The sequence below is a fragment of the Struthio camelus genome, chromosome 1 (genome assembly GCF_040807025.1).
Source record: "Struthio camelus isolate bStrCam1 chromosome 1, bStrCam1.hap1, whole genome shotgun sequence".
NCBI lineage: Eukaryota > Metazoa > Chordata > Aves > Struthioniformes > Struthionidae > Struthio > Struthio camelus.
In genome coordinates this window covers 617,842-634,071 of record NC_090942.1, presented here as the reverse complement: position 1 = coordinate 634,071, position 16,230 = coordinate 617,842, and the positions used below count along the sequence as shown (strand labels likewise).

The window sequence follows — 16,230 nt, the reverse complement described above, 5'->3', positions numbered from 1 at the left end:
TGTTGGGGACAGGCTTCTGAACCAGATGGACTTAGGGTCTGCCCTGTGTGGTGTCTCTGTGTTGTGGCAATGAAAGCTAATGTAGCACAGTGAACCCACCCCAGAGCTTTGATTACTGCTCCGTGGTAATCTCTGATTACCTTGATTACTGCTCTTTGATTTGGCTGCGCTTTGGTAACATGCACACAACAGAACTTGTTGGCCTTGGGGGGTGAACTATCCCGCCGTTACTGTGAGGTAAGAACACAAGCACAGATCATTACTGGAAAGCAGCTGGTGCATGGTAACCTGCTATCCCTCAGTAACTTCTTTGCATGTCACAGTCTCACAGCTCTCAGGAGAGCAGCAAAGACTGGGTCTGAATAGGGGCCCATGTCCCAGAGCACGCTGGGGGCCTGAACGTTCCTACAGCACTAACGCTGCCGATTCAATCAAGTGCGAGTACCCTTGAAGGCAAGCAAAGCTCTCCTGGTTTGGGTCTGCATATCCCTGTGCCAAGAAGTATGGCATTATCAGTGTTGTTCTGGCTATCACTTCGCTAAATAGTCTGTGTCCACTAGTTTGGCTCGAGCAATATTGATTTGCTTCTCTTCTGAACTAACCGATGAAATGTAACAGAACTGCAGCTCTTTAATGCTTCCAGGCTGGAGGCTGGTGAGCAAACATAGTGTGGCTTAACAAACTACCTCTTTAACCCAGCTACCACACTGCCCAAAGAACAGAAGGCAGTTCAGGTTCCTGATAACCCAGTGAAGTCAGAGCTTGAAGTTCAGCGCTTGAAGGTGTCAAACTTGGGGCTTCCTTGCCAGCATGAGCAGGTGGCCAGTCATGGTGCTCCTTCCAGGTCCACAGTAAGCAGGGCTCTCCCACTCCTGATGCAGTTCCGAGTTAGGTTGTGAAAAGAGAACACCTGCACGTGAGTGTGTGTGTGTCTGTCTGTCTGTCTGTCCTCAAGGCTGTCTCTGCATGACACCTCCATGGAGAGCTCTGAATTCTCAGTGTGATACATGTGTTTCCCTACTGCTCTCCAAGTGCTGCTTTTGCATCTCAGGTCATTCCACCTGGAACTTATGCTCTGAAAAAGCTGTTGATGGTAACAGGAATCCAAGGTTAAAGTTAGCCGTATAAACCTGCAGTCACTAATGCACACATGCCACAAAGGATCCACGCTCCTGGGAGGTTAATAAGTACTAATGGTTTCTTGGAGAAGCTCTGAGAAGATTGGCTTAACAAAAAAGATGCAGAATGATTCTCCCTGAGAATAAGGGAGGGGGAGTAATGGACAAAGCACAAACGCTGTGCAAATATCTGCACTGAATTCCATCATGCCAACAGTTTGAAACAATGCTGCAGAGACTGGGCATATAGATGTCTCTGGGACCAAAAACACCTACTGACTGCTAACATGTCTGCATATGAAGTTCTGTCCACGGTCTGTGGGCTTAGACACATTTCCTCTTAATCTTATTTTCTTGGTACCTTGGCACAAAAAGCAAAAGGGTTATAAAGAAGTGTGATGATGAATCAAATTTGGGAAGCTCCATCAATATAAAGGAGGAAGAACTGAATGACCTTGAGGACTGCAGTAAAAGAAACAGAATGAAAAGTGACAGTACAAAATACAAGGTCCTACTCGCAGGGCTGGCAAAGGATCTCTGCTCTCAGCTAGTGCTCATCTGCTGGAAATGATGAGAGCAAGAGAAAGATCTGGGTCTACTGAAACACCCCAGGATGACTGGGAAGCATGGCTATGAAAAAGGCAAAAGGAACCATACACTAGCTGAAGTGTGGATTTCTCACAAACATAAGGCTACATTAATACCACCACACAAGACACTGTTAAAAATTTCATTGGAAATTTTGAGTACAGTTCTGGTTATTCATATTCAAGAAAGACAAATTCAAACAGGAATGGATGCAGACTGTGGCAGCTGGTGTGCCAACATCTTGTCTAACCTGGCCAAGGTGAAAGAGAGAGGGAAATTATTGTCAGAGTCTGTGAAAGGAGAACAGATGCTTGAGCTACAGGGTAATGAAGCCTCCAGGTTACAAATGGATGCTCACTGGATAGTAAAAGATGACATCTAGTTGTCAAATCGATAGCTTTGTTCAGAGGAAGCTGGTAGCCTACCAGGTAGGCATTTTACATGAGACTGTAAAATCAGTGCACTGTTATGACATACTATGGGCACTGGTCTGAGATAAAGCCACACAGCTGACTTTCAAGGCAGGCAATTAGCAATACAAAGTTATTGTTTTAAGATTCCTATTCCGTACAGTTTAGAAAGCAAATCAAAGTCTGTGTCCGAGCATGAATTAATCTATGGCTCCCAGTAATACAGGATGAATGAAGGCTGCTGCGCCGACGATTTCAGGGGGCAGCAATGAACTACGTGTCCATGACTCTGGATATCTTCTGCACTGTTGCATACTGGCCAGTCATTCAATTTCTGCTAGTATGGTGCGTGATGAAAGCTTCCATGCAAGGCTCTGTGTGGTCTGTGAATGGTATCTTACGTAGCATGGAGAAGCCAGGAGATTTAGGATGTGAACTCAGACAGTAGAGCGAAAGGGTTCATGAATGTGAGGCATCCCTCAGGAAGACGTGGACTCCATAAATGGGTAAATTCGGCCATTATTGTCTGGTTGTGCTCTGGTGTTATTCCTGCCCCTCTTTCAAGATGGTGCTAAGACCAGCATGAAGATGTGCCTGACAATAGCACCTCCACTGATTTCAGCGTATGATTTCTTCTTTTGTTATGCGGCTTACAGGCTGTGGAAGGTTGGCTCTTCCTACTCTCGGGGCAAGGGCTTGCTGGAACAGCGTGTGAAAAATCAGCTGGGTACCCGAGCTTCCATGGCTGGCATATCCTTGAAATAATGAGACAGCAGTGCCAAGACAGAGCCTTCTGGGCACGGCTTGTCAGCAGATGCAGTCTGCAGGTCTGCTCCCTCTGCTCTCTGCAGAGCACCAGCTTAGTCAGCGCAACGCACTGTTTGTGATACACTGTTGGCTCTCAATGCTTCCAGGAGCACTGTTCTGCCAGTCACGCATTATGTTGCAGACAGTGCGCAAGGGTATCTGATATCCTGTCCAGCACCAGCAGCTCACTTCATTGTGGGTTATTAGCATAATTATTTGCTCACAGGTGCTTCATTCTGGCCTGAAGCCAGGTAAGCTTTTGTGGATGTGTCCCTTTACAAGCGGCATCTCAGAGCAGTATCTTTTTGGAGGACTAGCACTTATGCATAGCAATAATACCAGCGGAGAGGGTTTTCCCCGGATCATTGTTTGCTCTTCTTCACTTCAGGTTGGATATGATTTTTGCATGTTGGCATATCATCTGTTTGCCAGAGGAATACACATTGACAAAGATGTGTACCAGCCAGCTGCAGCTAAGCTGAGGCCAGGTGTTGTATTTTAGGATGATGCTATCTAAGCCTTCATAGCTTTGTGAGGTTTAATGAATACCTAGGTGTTGTCCACTTCTCCTTTAGGCAGCATCGAGTCAATGCAACTCTGGAGCTCGGCAAGAGAAATGAAAATCTTCCTTCACTTTCCATTTATGGTAGCACTTCATCTGAGCCTTGGAGACCAATAGCAAAAAAAAAGGATGACATTGATGTGTCCTAGGCGTCACTGTGAGTTGGAGAGCGGTAGCCCTAACCACTGCTACCGGACTGCTTTCAAGCTTTTCTTTTCTGAACAGGTGAAATGCAGGTTCTGACAGCTCTTTACTCCTGTCTTGTGGAGTTCAGTGGCTGGGGTGTGTTAGTAACAGTAGGACTGCTGGTTGTCTGGATTACTGCCACTTCAGCGTAGACAAAAAAAATTAGTCCTTTGAGACAGGGAATGAAAGGCCTGATTCTTACACCACAGCATATGAGTGGTACTGACTGAATTCAGTAAAAAGGGGAGAACAGGTCTCATGGGAAGTAACCTCCTAATACATGCAAAGAGCCATCAACTTACTGAAAACTGAAGTTATATCCAAAGAAAGAGGAATTATGTATTTGCAGGACAGCTAATTAAGCCTTCTGGGAATATTTTTACTGAAGGTATTAAAAAGCAGATTTCTTGAATGAGTCACTGATGGATGAGAATTCTTTCAGTGAACTTTGTATCTCAGTCCAAATTTCTTCAAGAACAACAAAGGTGAGGACAGATTCAGCAGCTGAAGTAATGTATTTCTCCTCATTCCAAAGAGAAATGTATCTCTTGCTTAGCAAGACTTTCTTGTTACTGTTTTTGGCTCCCTAGGTGTTTTCATACTGACCTTTAAAAAAAAAACCCCTTGCTTTTCATTAGAATTGCATTAACTATGCTACATGAAGGATACACCTCCTGTGACGAACAACCTTCACCAACCGATCAGTGAGACATTAGCCTGCCCACGTGATTCTCCATCAGGGCTCAGCGCATCAAAGGCTCCCATGCAGATCTCTGTGTGATAGTGAGCTCGGTGCTGCCTGTGAACATGACCAGTATGTGCTTTAAGGTCAGGGTTAGAGACTCTTCCTATCTTTCTTTGCTTGAAATACAGATGGACACTCCGGGTCTTCCTGCCTAGAACGGTACATGTACAGATGACACCACACCTCTACAGCTCCCATTTCAAAAGGATCTTGATTTTTGTCTTCCAGAATTTTCTCATGAAAATTGTCTCTGAAGAGGGAGGGCAAGAGCGAAGGGTATGGAAAGGAAAGACAATCTCTCTGGATAACATCCAAAACAAATATCAGAAGCACTTCGACTTCATGCCACCATAAGGACGACACATCTGCCAAACAGGATATAAACTCATCGGCACTAGCTGGACACTCTCTAATACACTGTTTTATAAAAGATATCGAAGGGCAAGCAGTATTTTCCATCTTCCATCTGCAATTGAGATCCCGCTGATAGATACAGTTCAGGAAAAATTTGTTTTGGTGGACTGCTGGTGAAGGAATATGGGATGTTTCAAAAGCTAGAAAAAAGTACGCTTCTTCACAAAGCCTTGATATAGTCCCAGCCATCGGGGGGGGGGGGGGGCAAGCAAAGCCTAATCATGACGGAACTATGAAAGCCCTTCTCTCTCAAAAGCTGTAAGCTCCATCTAGACAGCAAACCCACAGGAAAAAGATAGTATCGCAGCCTTACTGCTTTTCACATAGCAACTGCAGTGGTAGCACACAGAGCTGCATTAATGGAATATTTATGAACTGTTCTCAGCGACCATTTTCCCACCCACTGCTCTTCCTTAACTGCTGAATTTCAGTACATAATTTGTTACCGGCTTTCAGTAAAAGCATCAAAGGAAAGGGCAATCTTATCCCCATAAAGAAATGTTCCTGGGAAAGGGGTGTACAACAGTGCATGAGGCTTATCTGAAAAACTAAGAACAGGTTCTAATTTTGTAGTATCCATTTCTTAGGTCTCCACTACTGCAGCCAGCACTTTCATTACAAAAGATAAATCTGGCACTCCTAAATTATCCTCTTTCACAGTAGAAAAACAAAGGGATGCTGAGAAGAACACCTGCAAAACTGATACAAACAAGTGGGGTTAATTGTACACAATGTACTGTCCCTCCAGAAGTCAATGAAGTAACTGCCAGTATCTGCAGGGACTGATGATGCTGAAGAAGCACTGGAAATGGAGTTCCTTTTCAGATGAACGGAAGAAGGAGCAAAGAAGGAAGCAGGAAAGCTTTTTGTAACTATAAGGGTTGCTCTACTTCAGTCTGGAGTCCCCTGAGCAGAAATAAATGCAGAACTTACAGGCAGCACTTGTGGAGGAAGCCCCATGAAGCAGGGCAGCTTGGGCCTGTGCAGCAAGGTCTGTAAAGATAGACTAGTATGGGCATAAGATCTCGGGCTCTTGGCAGTTATCAGACTTATCAGTTATCAGTTATCAGACAGATCAACAGTGCTGAACATTTGCAACTGGTCTAGCATTTCCAGAAAGTGTCAGACCCACGTGGTGTGCAGAGCTCAGCTGTGTATGCAGTATGTCCATATGAAGCTTTCAGAAGGGTCAGACACTTTATGAAGGGGCACAGCTGCATTGTGCAGGCGAAATAAAGCCGATGCTTTCTGAAAGCAACTGATTTATTGCACAAGCACAGTATAATCAATTTGTGCAAATGCAGTGGCCATATACAGTACTTCCACAAATGCAATAGCTCAGTTGGAGTGACTGTACAGCAGGTCGAATCAGGATGCCATCTGCCCAGAAATCTCAGGTAAACAAGCAAAATCCTCAAATTTTGCCCAAACTTTCCAGTGGAAAGAAACGCATTTCTGGGAGAACTCAGAAAGAGGGTAGCGCTATACCCCTTTTCGCAGAACAATAGCTCCTTTGGACCAGACTACAGGTCTGTTCCTTTCCTGTAATGCAGTCCCCTAAAAAAGAGTGCCAAAAGAGGTCCAGCGAATAGTTTATGAACACGGTATTTGGCAAAATAGCCAATAGGGCAGCAGGCAAAAAAAGCCTTACATGTGTTGGGGAAGACAAGCCATGAGGCAGCTCAGACAAAGGGGGCTAACTGGGTATCTGCAGTGGGTTCACCTCCTGCAGCGTGGGCTGGCTAACAAAGCCGGCACCTCAGCTATGCCGTGGTTTAGCTCCCTCAATCGTCAATGGAGAGGAAGTGCAGCCTCCAGACAGCAATCCATCTTCTTTTCCTTCCACTGGCTATAGAGTTGTCATGGCAACATGCTTAGCCTAAGTACCTAACATTTAAACAGCTAATGTTTGGCAAGTGGCAGCCCACTCTTGCTGCCTAGTCGTGGTTTACAGTTGTTCATTGTCCAGGCACATACAACAAAGCAGTTACTGTAACATCGCAGGAACTCCTATCACTCCTACCTTCAAGAAAGGCAAGGAGGAGGATCTGGGGAACTGCAGGCCAGTCAGCCTCACCTTGATCCCTGGGAAGGTGATAGAGCAAATAATCCTGGAAGCCATTTCCAAACATATTAAGGACAAGAAGGTGATTGGGAGCATTCAGCGTGGCTTTGCAAAGAGGAAGTCATGCCTGACCAACCTAATACCCTTCTATGATGAAATGACTGGCTTGGTGGATGAAGGGTGAGCAGCTGATACTGTTTATCTTGATTTTAGTAAGGCTTTCAATCAATACCGTCTCCCATAACATCCTCATTGGCAAACTGATAAAGTATGGACTAGATAAGTGGACACCAAGGTAAACTGGAAACTGGCTGAACTGCCAGGCTCAGAAGGTTGTGATCAGCAGCATGAAGTCCAGCCAGAGGCCAGTCAATAGTGGCGCAGCCAGGGGTTGATCTGATGCCAGTACTAGTTTAACAACTTCATTATTGACCTGAATGATGGAACAGCATGTGCCCTCAGAAAGTTTGCAGATGATATAAAATCGGGAGGAGTGACTGATAAACCAGATGTGCTGCCATTCAAAGGGACCTTGGCAGGCTGGAGAAAAAGGCCAATGGAAATTCCATGAAGCTCAAAGGGAAATACCAAGTCCTGCAAGAGGGGAGGAATAAACCCATGTGCCAATACATGCTGGGGGCCAGTGGGCTGGAAAGCAGCTTTGCAGAGAAGGACACGGGGGTCCTGGTGGACAACAAGTTGATCGTGAGCCAACGATGTGCCCTTGTGGCAAAGAAGGCCAACAGTCTCTTGAACTGCATTAGGCAGAGAGCATTGCCAGTAGGTCGAGGGAGGTGATCCTTCCCCTTTACTCAGCACTGGTAGGCCACACCTGGAGTTCTGGGTCAAGTGCTGGGCTCCCCAGTACAGGAGAGACGCAGAGCTACTGGAGTGACTCAAGAGAAGGCCACAAAGATGATTAAGGGATTGGAGTATCTCTTATATGAGGAGAGGCAGAGAAAGATGAGGTTCTTTAGCCTGGAGAAGAGAAGGCTCAGGAGGGCTTATCAATGTGTATAAATTCCTATTTGGGAGGGAGTAAAGAAGATGGAGCCTGACTCTTCTCAGTGGTGCCCAGTGACAGGATGAGAGGCAATGGGAACAAACTGGAATACATGAAATTCCACTTAAACATAAGAAAAAGCTTTCTTACTGTTAGGATGATCAAACACTGGAACAGGTTGCCCAGAGAGGTAGTGGAGTTTCTACCCTTGGAGAGAGTCAAAACTTGACTGTGCATGGCCCTGAGCAACCTGCTCTATTTGGCCCTGCTCTGAGCAGGAGGGTTGTTGGACAGGGCAATCTCCAAAGGTGTCTGTTAACCTCAGTGATTCTGTGATCCTTTGATTCTGTAAACTCAGACTGTGGGGATCCAGCACAGACTTGTGACCAGCCAACAGTGTATGTCCAGATGAGAAAGCAATGTTTCACACAAGTCTGTTATTATGAGTCACTCTCAGTGGCCACAGTCAGTGCCTGTGGCTAGCCAGTGGCAGAGCCCTCTATGAAGGTTTATGCAGAGAGTGCTTGTGCTGATATCACCTCTATAGACCTTCCAGCCTCTGTCCTCAGCTGTCACCGGCCCACATGAAGCAAGTAAATAGCAACATATTCCTGCAGCACCATTAAAGCCTTGCCCTCCCTGCCAACCTGCACCATTTCAGTATCAGCTTTAACTTCTCACTGCCTATGGCTGTGGAGAACGCTTGTGAGCCTCAGGTGCCAACAACTCATGGTTGGGGAATGTGCTTTTTGGCCTGCAGATTTTAACTTTTGCCCTCTGCTGTCCATCTCTTCACGTTTATTAACATTGAACTTCCTTTGTTGTTGTTACCTTGGCTAGTTTCCCCTCTAGCTTCCCTGTCACTATTTGCTGTAAGTTCAACGATACAAGTAACCTCATGTCTTCCACATATCATGGTATCTCATTATCACTGCGGCTTTCAGACAATTAATAAATCTACCAAATGAAATGGGATCCTGGTACAAAATAACTGAGTCTCTGCTATTAACCTTTTTCCACAATGAAAACTGACATGCTACTCTTACTCTTCATTTCTGCTGGTTTTTCTCTGTAAAACATGTCAATATCATAATCTTATTTCTTATGCCAAAAGAATGCCTCCATATTAAGAACGCCTCTCCTATGCCTCAGGTGCCCAGTTCTTGAACTACAGCCTTGAATAAGGATTGCTGTGCCTAACTTTGCTCCTTATATATGGTGCAGCTGGCATGAGAACACAAGCGTGACTGCCCAAGAGCATGGCCTTCTGTAGGAGCTATATATGCAGAACAAACGTAATTCCCTCGAGCCATGCTTCTTCCCATAGTTAAAGCATACTGCTTTTAGCTCATGTCTCATCATAGTATCTAACAACTGATAAAACAACAAAACATCAACAATCTACAGTCAGCAGGGCACAAACCTCCCTGCATCAAGGCATGTATACCACTAGCACTTCTCTGCGTCAAGGCACTATTTACAACCAGTGTCTCCTGGATCTATCAGTCAGTTGTGTGAACGTCACACAACTGTGTGGTGCATGACTTTTCTTCTTGCTGAGAGGGAGAGGACAAATATTAGTTTCTAAATCTAAGACATTTCTGAATCTAAGTAGTAAATTTCTTCTGGATTTCCTCAGTCCGGTCAGAATTTTGCTTATGTCAAGAGTGGACGTGGAAGGAAGTCCTAGAACTAGCCTGGATTCAGCATCTTCCTTGAGACTGGGGATGAAGAAGAGATGAGAAAGCTGATTCTTACAGCCTAAGCAGCATGTGGCGAGCATGCAGCAACCACCTGTTAGAATCAGGTCAGCTTTACACTGCTATTTGGATGATTGGAAAGAGACGGTCATTTGAACAATGAAAGCGTTTAGTAAACCCTAATGTAGGACCAGCAAAGTTTGTAGCTCACACTTAGGACTACAGGGCAGTAGTGTAGTGATGTGGACAGAAGCTATGTGCTACGTGAGCATAGGAGCTGGCAGTGGAAGAAAGGTTTACAGTATACACCTGTATACAACCACTTTAAAAAAATGGAGTAACATATACAGAAAGTCACTTAACCTATGACTTCATATATGCCATAGCATGGGGCAGCAATTTCTAAACTACTGCCATGCTGAGTGGCTACGGCTACACAGCACAGCCAGTGCCAGGCAGGCATTCAAGCCAGGGTGCTGGAAGGAGCTTGTGTGTATTACGGTCAGCTGTCAGGGTAACACCCATCACGCCACAACAGAACTAGGCAGCCTGTTTCTAACTGAAAGTCTGTGCTGCTGCGGCTGCACAGCCAGCTCAACCAGGGTGGTGCATCAGAGAAAAAGATTAGGAAGTGACTTGCCCGTGGTCAGGAAGTGCTATCATGTACAGAAAACATCTTGTATGAAACACTGTACTTAGCCTAGCAGGGAAAGGCAAAATGAACATATTAGTGGAAGCCAAAGGCAAGCAAACATGAATAAGGCATGTGTGTCAGGTCTGAAGATGAAGTAGCCCTGAATGAAGCAACAGGGGAAGACCTGTCCATTACAACGGACAGGGTGTCTTCAAAGCACAGCATTCAGGTCTGGGTGCCTTCAAAGCACAGCATTCAGGTCTGGGTGCCTATCTGGGGAATAAGCATTAGTAAAAGAGAAATTGTGGGAGCTTGAAGCTCTTGTCACTGAAGGAGAACCTAAGACTCATCTGGAGGAAGCTGCATTGGTGTAAACAAATGATTTTTTGGCCTTGCTGTGGCAAGGGTGGATTTTAATCACTGTCTGATCACTTTAAGAAGAGTATGAAAATGTACTCCAGAAAGCTATTGCCAGCATCACTATTTTAGGCCATCACTTCATTATGGGAGCACAAAGCAGAAAATGTAAGCGATGTAATGGTATCACTGATGAAGCAGTTCTACTACTGTTCATTTGCTATTTTATAATTAACAAAAAGTTTCCTCTTCTTCACTCTATATAAATTATTTCACATGGGAATAGGACACCACTGCAGGCGTACTACTGTTGGAAAGGGAGCCGAGAACTGTGACCTTTCCTTGAACCGATGCTGAGAAGCAGTGGAAAGGGGAGGGAGGACATGATGGGACACCCTGGTTGATGCCTGGATAACAGCAGAATGAAGTCACTGTACTGAGACTTTGGGCTTTGGTGCAGCGCAAAGTGCAGCCTAAGACTGAGTCTTGAACGGACACTCTGCTCAAAGGGCGATATGGATTTTTCACAGCGGAGATGAATCGTTCACTGCTCCAGGTCCTTTTACAAATGCATTGCCTTTCTTTACAGGTAGTTCCTGTATCAGCATCACTGACAGCAAATTTGATGACAGCAAATTCCATTTTTGTTGTGTTTTGTTGTTGTTGCTGCTCTCCCAAACTGCTTATGAGACATTGTCCCAGTAAAATACAGAGACTGGATTTTTGGGAAAAGCCAACCAGCCATGAAAACTCTTGAGGTCTACTCCCTTTTATGTATTCTCAATGCCATGTCTGCTTCCTGTTTCAAAATTTTATTTCTCTCTATCACGCTCCATAATTTCCAGCATTTTCCTCTTCTTCTGCCTGATCAAACCTCTGCAGCCAGAACAACAATAATTATTCCTGCTGTTCATTGTTAGCTAATGCATTTTCATGTGACCCCCCCCCCCCCCCCCGAAGACTAACTGCCCTTCCTTTACTTGCTCCTCCTAGTTCATCACGCTGTCCTACAAATTTCAGTAGGACTTGTCTTTGGAGTCAGGACAGCCTGTCCTATCTTTTCCTGGGTTCCTGGGTTACAGGCACAGTCACAAGAGTCTAACTTTGACCACTGTATCTGCGGGCCCAGCAGCCCCTGTGCAGAAGATAACAGGATGGTCAAAGCTGTAGGCCACTGGCACAGCTGTGTCATTTGATGCACATTTGTAATTTAATGGGCCCCTTGTAGCACCTGGTGGCTCAGAAGGGAGGTTCTTGTCTAAAACGTGACTGGAAAAGAAGGACTCGGGAGTCTTCCTATTATTGTTCCTTGCTGGCTTTGGCTCAGCTGGGGGAGGAGATGTTTGCATTTGTTTTTCTCTTCCTAATTCCCAGAGAGGAGCCCTGAGAGCCAAGACGGATCATCCGTTTCTCCCATCATCACCAACATGAAGTACTGCGCAGGTAAAATTAAACCCTTGAGACACTGCCATATATTCCCCTGCTCTTTTCACACACACGTCCAATGTGTTTGTCCTGTGGTCAGCAACTAGCCCTTAGTTACTAGTTCTGCTGCTAAGGCACAAAGAAAAAGCAGATCCAGCACTCCCTTTCAGTGTGTGCCACTTTTGCAGGGATAGGATGAGTCAAAGATGATCAGAGTTGCTAATAGCAGCTCCAGGTCTGATGTAAGGGGACAATCTGACCATGGGGAAAAAAAATCCTAATTTTAGTTCAGTCACTTTTCATTGTACATTACAGCAGCTCCTGTTCTCATCTTTCCCTCTGCTAAGAGCCTTCTGAGACATCTGTCCTTTGTGCTAGGAATGCCAATGTTTAGCACATGCCTGACGGGGGACAGTATGTATGTATAGGGAATGAGTAAAACCCCTCTGTGAGCGTTTGGTTATCAGCAGGAAGCACTGTACGTTTGTTTCTTGAGAAACTCTAGGCACACCTCGTGGCGCGTCGAAAGCGCCAGAGCTGTACCGTGAGGCTTGGTGCCCCAGCAGTGCCCAGGCACTTCAGCTGGCTGGAAACAAACAGTTTAAGCAACAGTGTGTGAAAGGGGGTGCTGGCAAACCGGCTCGCTACGCAGGAAGGTGCACACACGGTGCCAAGGCAGCACAGAGCATGGATGCAGCTCCAAATGGGATGTACAGGAGCAACTGCTTTACCTGCTTCATGCCAGCAATAGCCAGGCTATTGAAGTCCTTTCATTCAGACTCAGCTTGTTTTGTAAATCTCGTTGACAAATAAAACCTAAGCCTGGGTTACACAACCTTTTTTCTGCCAGATACTGCAAATTGTCAGTGCCAGCTCCAGGCTCTGTGAGGGCCAGACACCACTTCACCGTGGCTTGCACCCTGAGAGTGCTGTATACAGCACGGAACCTCACCTAAGTCACATATGAAGAAAAGTAGGTCTGAAATTTTAAATTTTAGGAGTCAAATTTTGTTATAGGGTAAAACAATTCAAGTGTGGAGAAAATGACTGAGGTCAATGACCCATTATGTGACTGAAGAGAGGGGAAGTTGGCCTTTAAATGTTTTAACTTTGATGGCACAGAAGGTGAACTTAGAGGGTCATAAGACAGGCAATTATGTACACAGAGCTAAACACATGCCTCCAGCCAGCAGCAAGCTCTCGTGAAACTTTACTGATTGGTGCATACTGATTACAGAGTTGAGTCTCCTCACTCACGCACCCTAAAAATATCCTGGTTTTACACCACTCCTCCTCTCCAGGAATTAAATGCAAAAGCCTGTACTAAGATAATATTAAAGGTGCTCATCCAAGCAGACACCAGTGAAAATAAGTACAGCTTGAAGATCTAGTTTGCTCACTGACACTTTTGGACACAGCTACTACCCAACTTCTTCACATAATAAACATGAATTACTTGTCATTAAGTGCTTTGTGCACAAGGAAGGGTTGCCTTCTACCTCTCCTGTTTATAGTCAGGTCCCCTTTACACAGCCCCTGGTCACATGCTGAAGAGAGCTGCTGGCAAAGGGTCCCTTGCTGTGTTGGACGGTACAGAAACAGTGTGCAGTAAGGTGGATGGGAGAGTGGGACAGACACAGCTGGTGTGAAGCTCAAGAGCACTGATGAAGGGGCGGCAGCGCTAAGGAAAGCATCAGCCAAAGCTCCTGCTCACCCTAACGGTGCTGAGCCTAAGCACTGTCCGCAGCTTCTGTCCCCTAGACAGGACGGTGGGGAACTGACGCTGTTCGGAGCTCAATGGGGCCGAGACAGGATTGCTGAAGCTTATGTTCACAGTTAGGCAGGGATGCTGGCCTCAGATGAAACAATGTCCAAAGCTTTCACACAAACAGGGCTGTGCATAGAGAGGAAACATCAGCTGACAATCACGTTCAGTCAAATGGTGCTGGGATGAGAGAAGGCACTGGCTGATTCCCCTGTACAGATGGATGCAGGCACAGTGACCATTGTCTGAAATTTCTATTCAGCTGAATGAGGATGGGATCAGCTCCCATTCATTTCAAAACACGGATGATCATGTTGACACTTCCTGATGAGCTGGTGCTGCCACTAGGACTGTTGGGCAGCATGCTAGGAAAGTGAGGGGTTAGAAGAAAGGTCTAAGCAGACTCTCAATTCACACTACCCTGCTCTATGCAGCACAAAGCTGAGGCATTAACTTAAGCGCTTGTAGCACTATATTAGGAAGCAAATTTCCTCTGGGTACCAACACCCTAAACACTCAGACACTGAATGACATCAGCAACAGGACTGAATGCATGAAGACATGGGAATATACAATGACATGAGAAGGACCCTCCCACTCCTGACCAAAGGCAAATGAAACAAGAGTTGCTGTGCCAAACCTGAGGCATGAATGCCCTTCATCGAGCTCTAGCCAGGATAGTGCTCCATCTCCAGGCAAAACTAAGGGCTCGACAACTTGGTTTCGTCTACCAGAAGGACTAAAGTTGAGTCTGATGGTTTCCAAGTTTCCCACATTAAAACCAGTTGCGTTGCAGCCTGGGAATGGAGCAGACCTGGTTCTTGTGGAAGGCATCCATCTGGCTGTCTGGAAAGCTATACAGGAGAAACCAAATAGCCCAGTAGCGCTGCGTGGCGTCTGGCAAGAGGCGTTTCCTAGAGTGCTGCCATTCTGTTCTCCCTGGGGGTTGGCCCTGTCCAGCTGGTCACCGGAATAGGGATGCAGACTCGGCCATTCAGCAATTGGTAGAAAAATGACAAGTAAAATCAAACATGAGACTGCCCAGAGCTCTGTGTATGCTCTGGATTTTCTTTCATACATGGAAGCATCGTACGTGTCGGTAGCTAGTTTCATACATACTACGGGTAAAAAAAACAGGTTGGACAGACAGACAAACACAGAAGCAACACAACCAAGACCACACAGCTAGCCATGCACACTGGGGAAATTCATGTGGTGGGCACCCTGGATTAGGAGCACATGCCATAGGTTCAAACCTGCCAGTGCCTTCTCAGGCTTGTGGGTCATCTGGGGAAGGAGGGGGGAAGAGGGGATTCCTGCCATTCAGGTAAGATGACATTGTTTAAGCAGGAAAGGCCTCTCTCAGGGTCCCACTGCTTAGACCCGTCTGCTGAATGTACTTAGCTGATCAAGCCATTGGTTTGCCAAGGAATTCCAGCAGTACTCGTAGCAACTGAGACTCAGTGGGGATACAGACCAAGGAGGTGTGCAAGCAAGGACTTCTCTAGCACTGGTCATTAATCAGTTTGGTGTGTGTGGGGCAGTCAGGTGAAAGGGAGTCGGTTTTCTGAACTGTCCCTGCAGCTGTCTCAGGTAAACAGTTATCCAAGCTGAAGTGTGTGGCAGACAGTCTGTGTCTTCTCTGGAGGCACAATAAGCTACCTGGAGTCAGTCACCAGGCTAGAGCTCCTGCAGCGCTAGGGGTGCCTGGCAGAAGACAGCACTGTCCTGCGGGTCTCTTCAAGACACACCCTTCGCTGCTGGTCATCTGAACCCAAATCCAGGATTGTCATTTGATTTCAGATGTAGAAAGAACATAAAATGCTGCTTTCTCTGTCTCATAACACTTGAACTCCAGGAGATGACCTATAGACATCCCATGACTGGGAAGACATGAACCCAAAGGGAATGTGGACCTTTGTGCACCTCCAAGCAACTGCGTGGTGGTTAGCTGCTGGGGAAGCTAGGAAAAGAAATGTCGTCTCCTGGGCAGGAGGTAGCTAACTCAGCCTCACTTTTGCCAGAGTACCTACTTACGTGGTTGTGAGAATTAAACTAAAGGTGGTCCTGCCCCAGGCACGCCTTGCTGGATGCCCCCTAGGCAGCAGTGACTGCGGTACACGGTCTCCTTTAGGCCGTGTTATGAATCACATCAAAGCCAGAGGGAATTTCCTCAGTTCTCACCTTTACAAGGCAGCAGCACACAACACCACAACACAGGGACACAGACATGCTACTGGGGCACAAGAGGATAGGCAGGGTTGACATTCACATGCCACAGCAAGCTCCACTCCCTTGTCTCACCCAGCCCAGGGCTGCAGGAGACTGGGGAGCGTGACTGGCATGTGGCACACGGAGCAGCACGAGGGGACGACGTGAGTTTGCTATGAGATGAGAACATGCTCACTTACACAACTCGCCCACCCTCCTGAGGCCTGAGGCAGTTCTAGA

General features: G+C 46.2%; 1 protein-coding gene across 5 annotated transcripts in view; it reads right to left on the bottom strand.

Annotated features, from left to right (window-relative positions):
• Positions 1-16,230, bottom strand: part of SHANK3 (SH3 and multiple ankyrin repeat domains 3) — a 385,552-nt gene that overhangs the window by 9,250 nt on the left and 360,072 nt on the right. Inside the window, exon 22 of one of the 5 annotated variants that reach the window (XM_068937414.1) lies at positions 16,191-16,225. The exons of 3 other annotated variants lie outside the window; for them this stretch is intronic. In XM_068937414.1, the coding sequence (XP_068793515.1) occupies positions 16,191-16,225 (35 nt within the window). Of the gene's footprint in view, positions 1-140; positions 231-16,190; positions 16,226-16,230 lie in introns of all 5 variants that reach the window. One more of the 5 variants, XM_068937206.1, reaches the window with a different exon arrangement.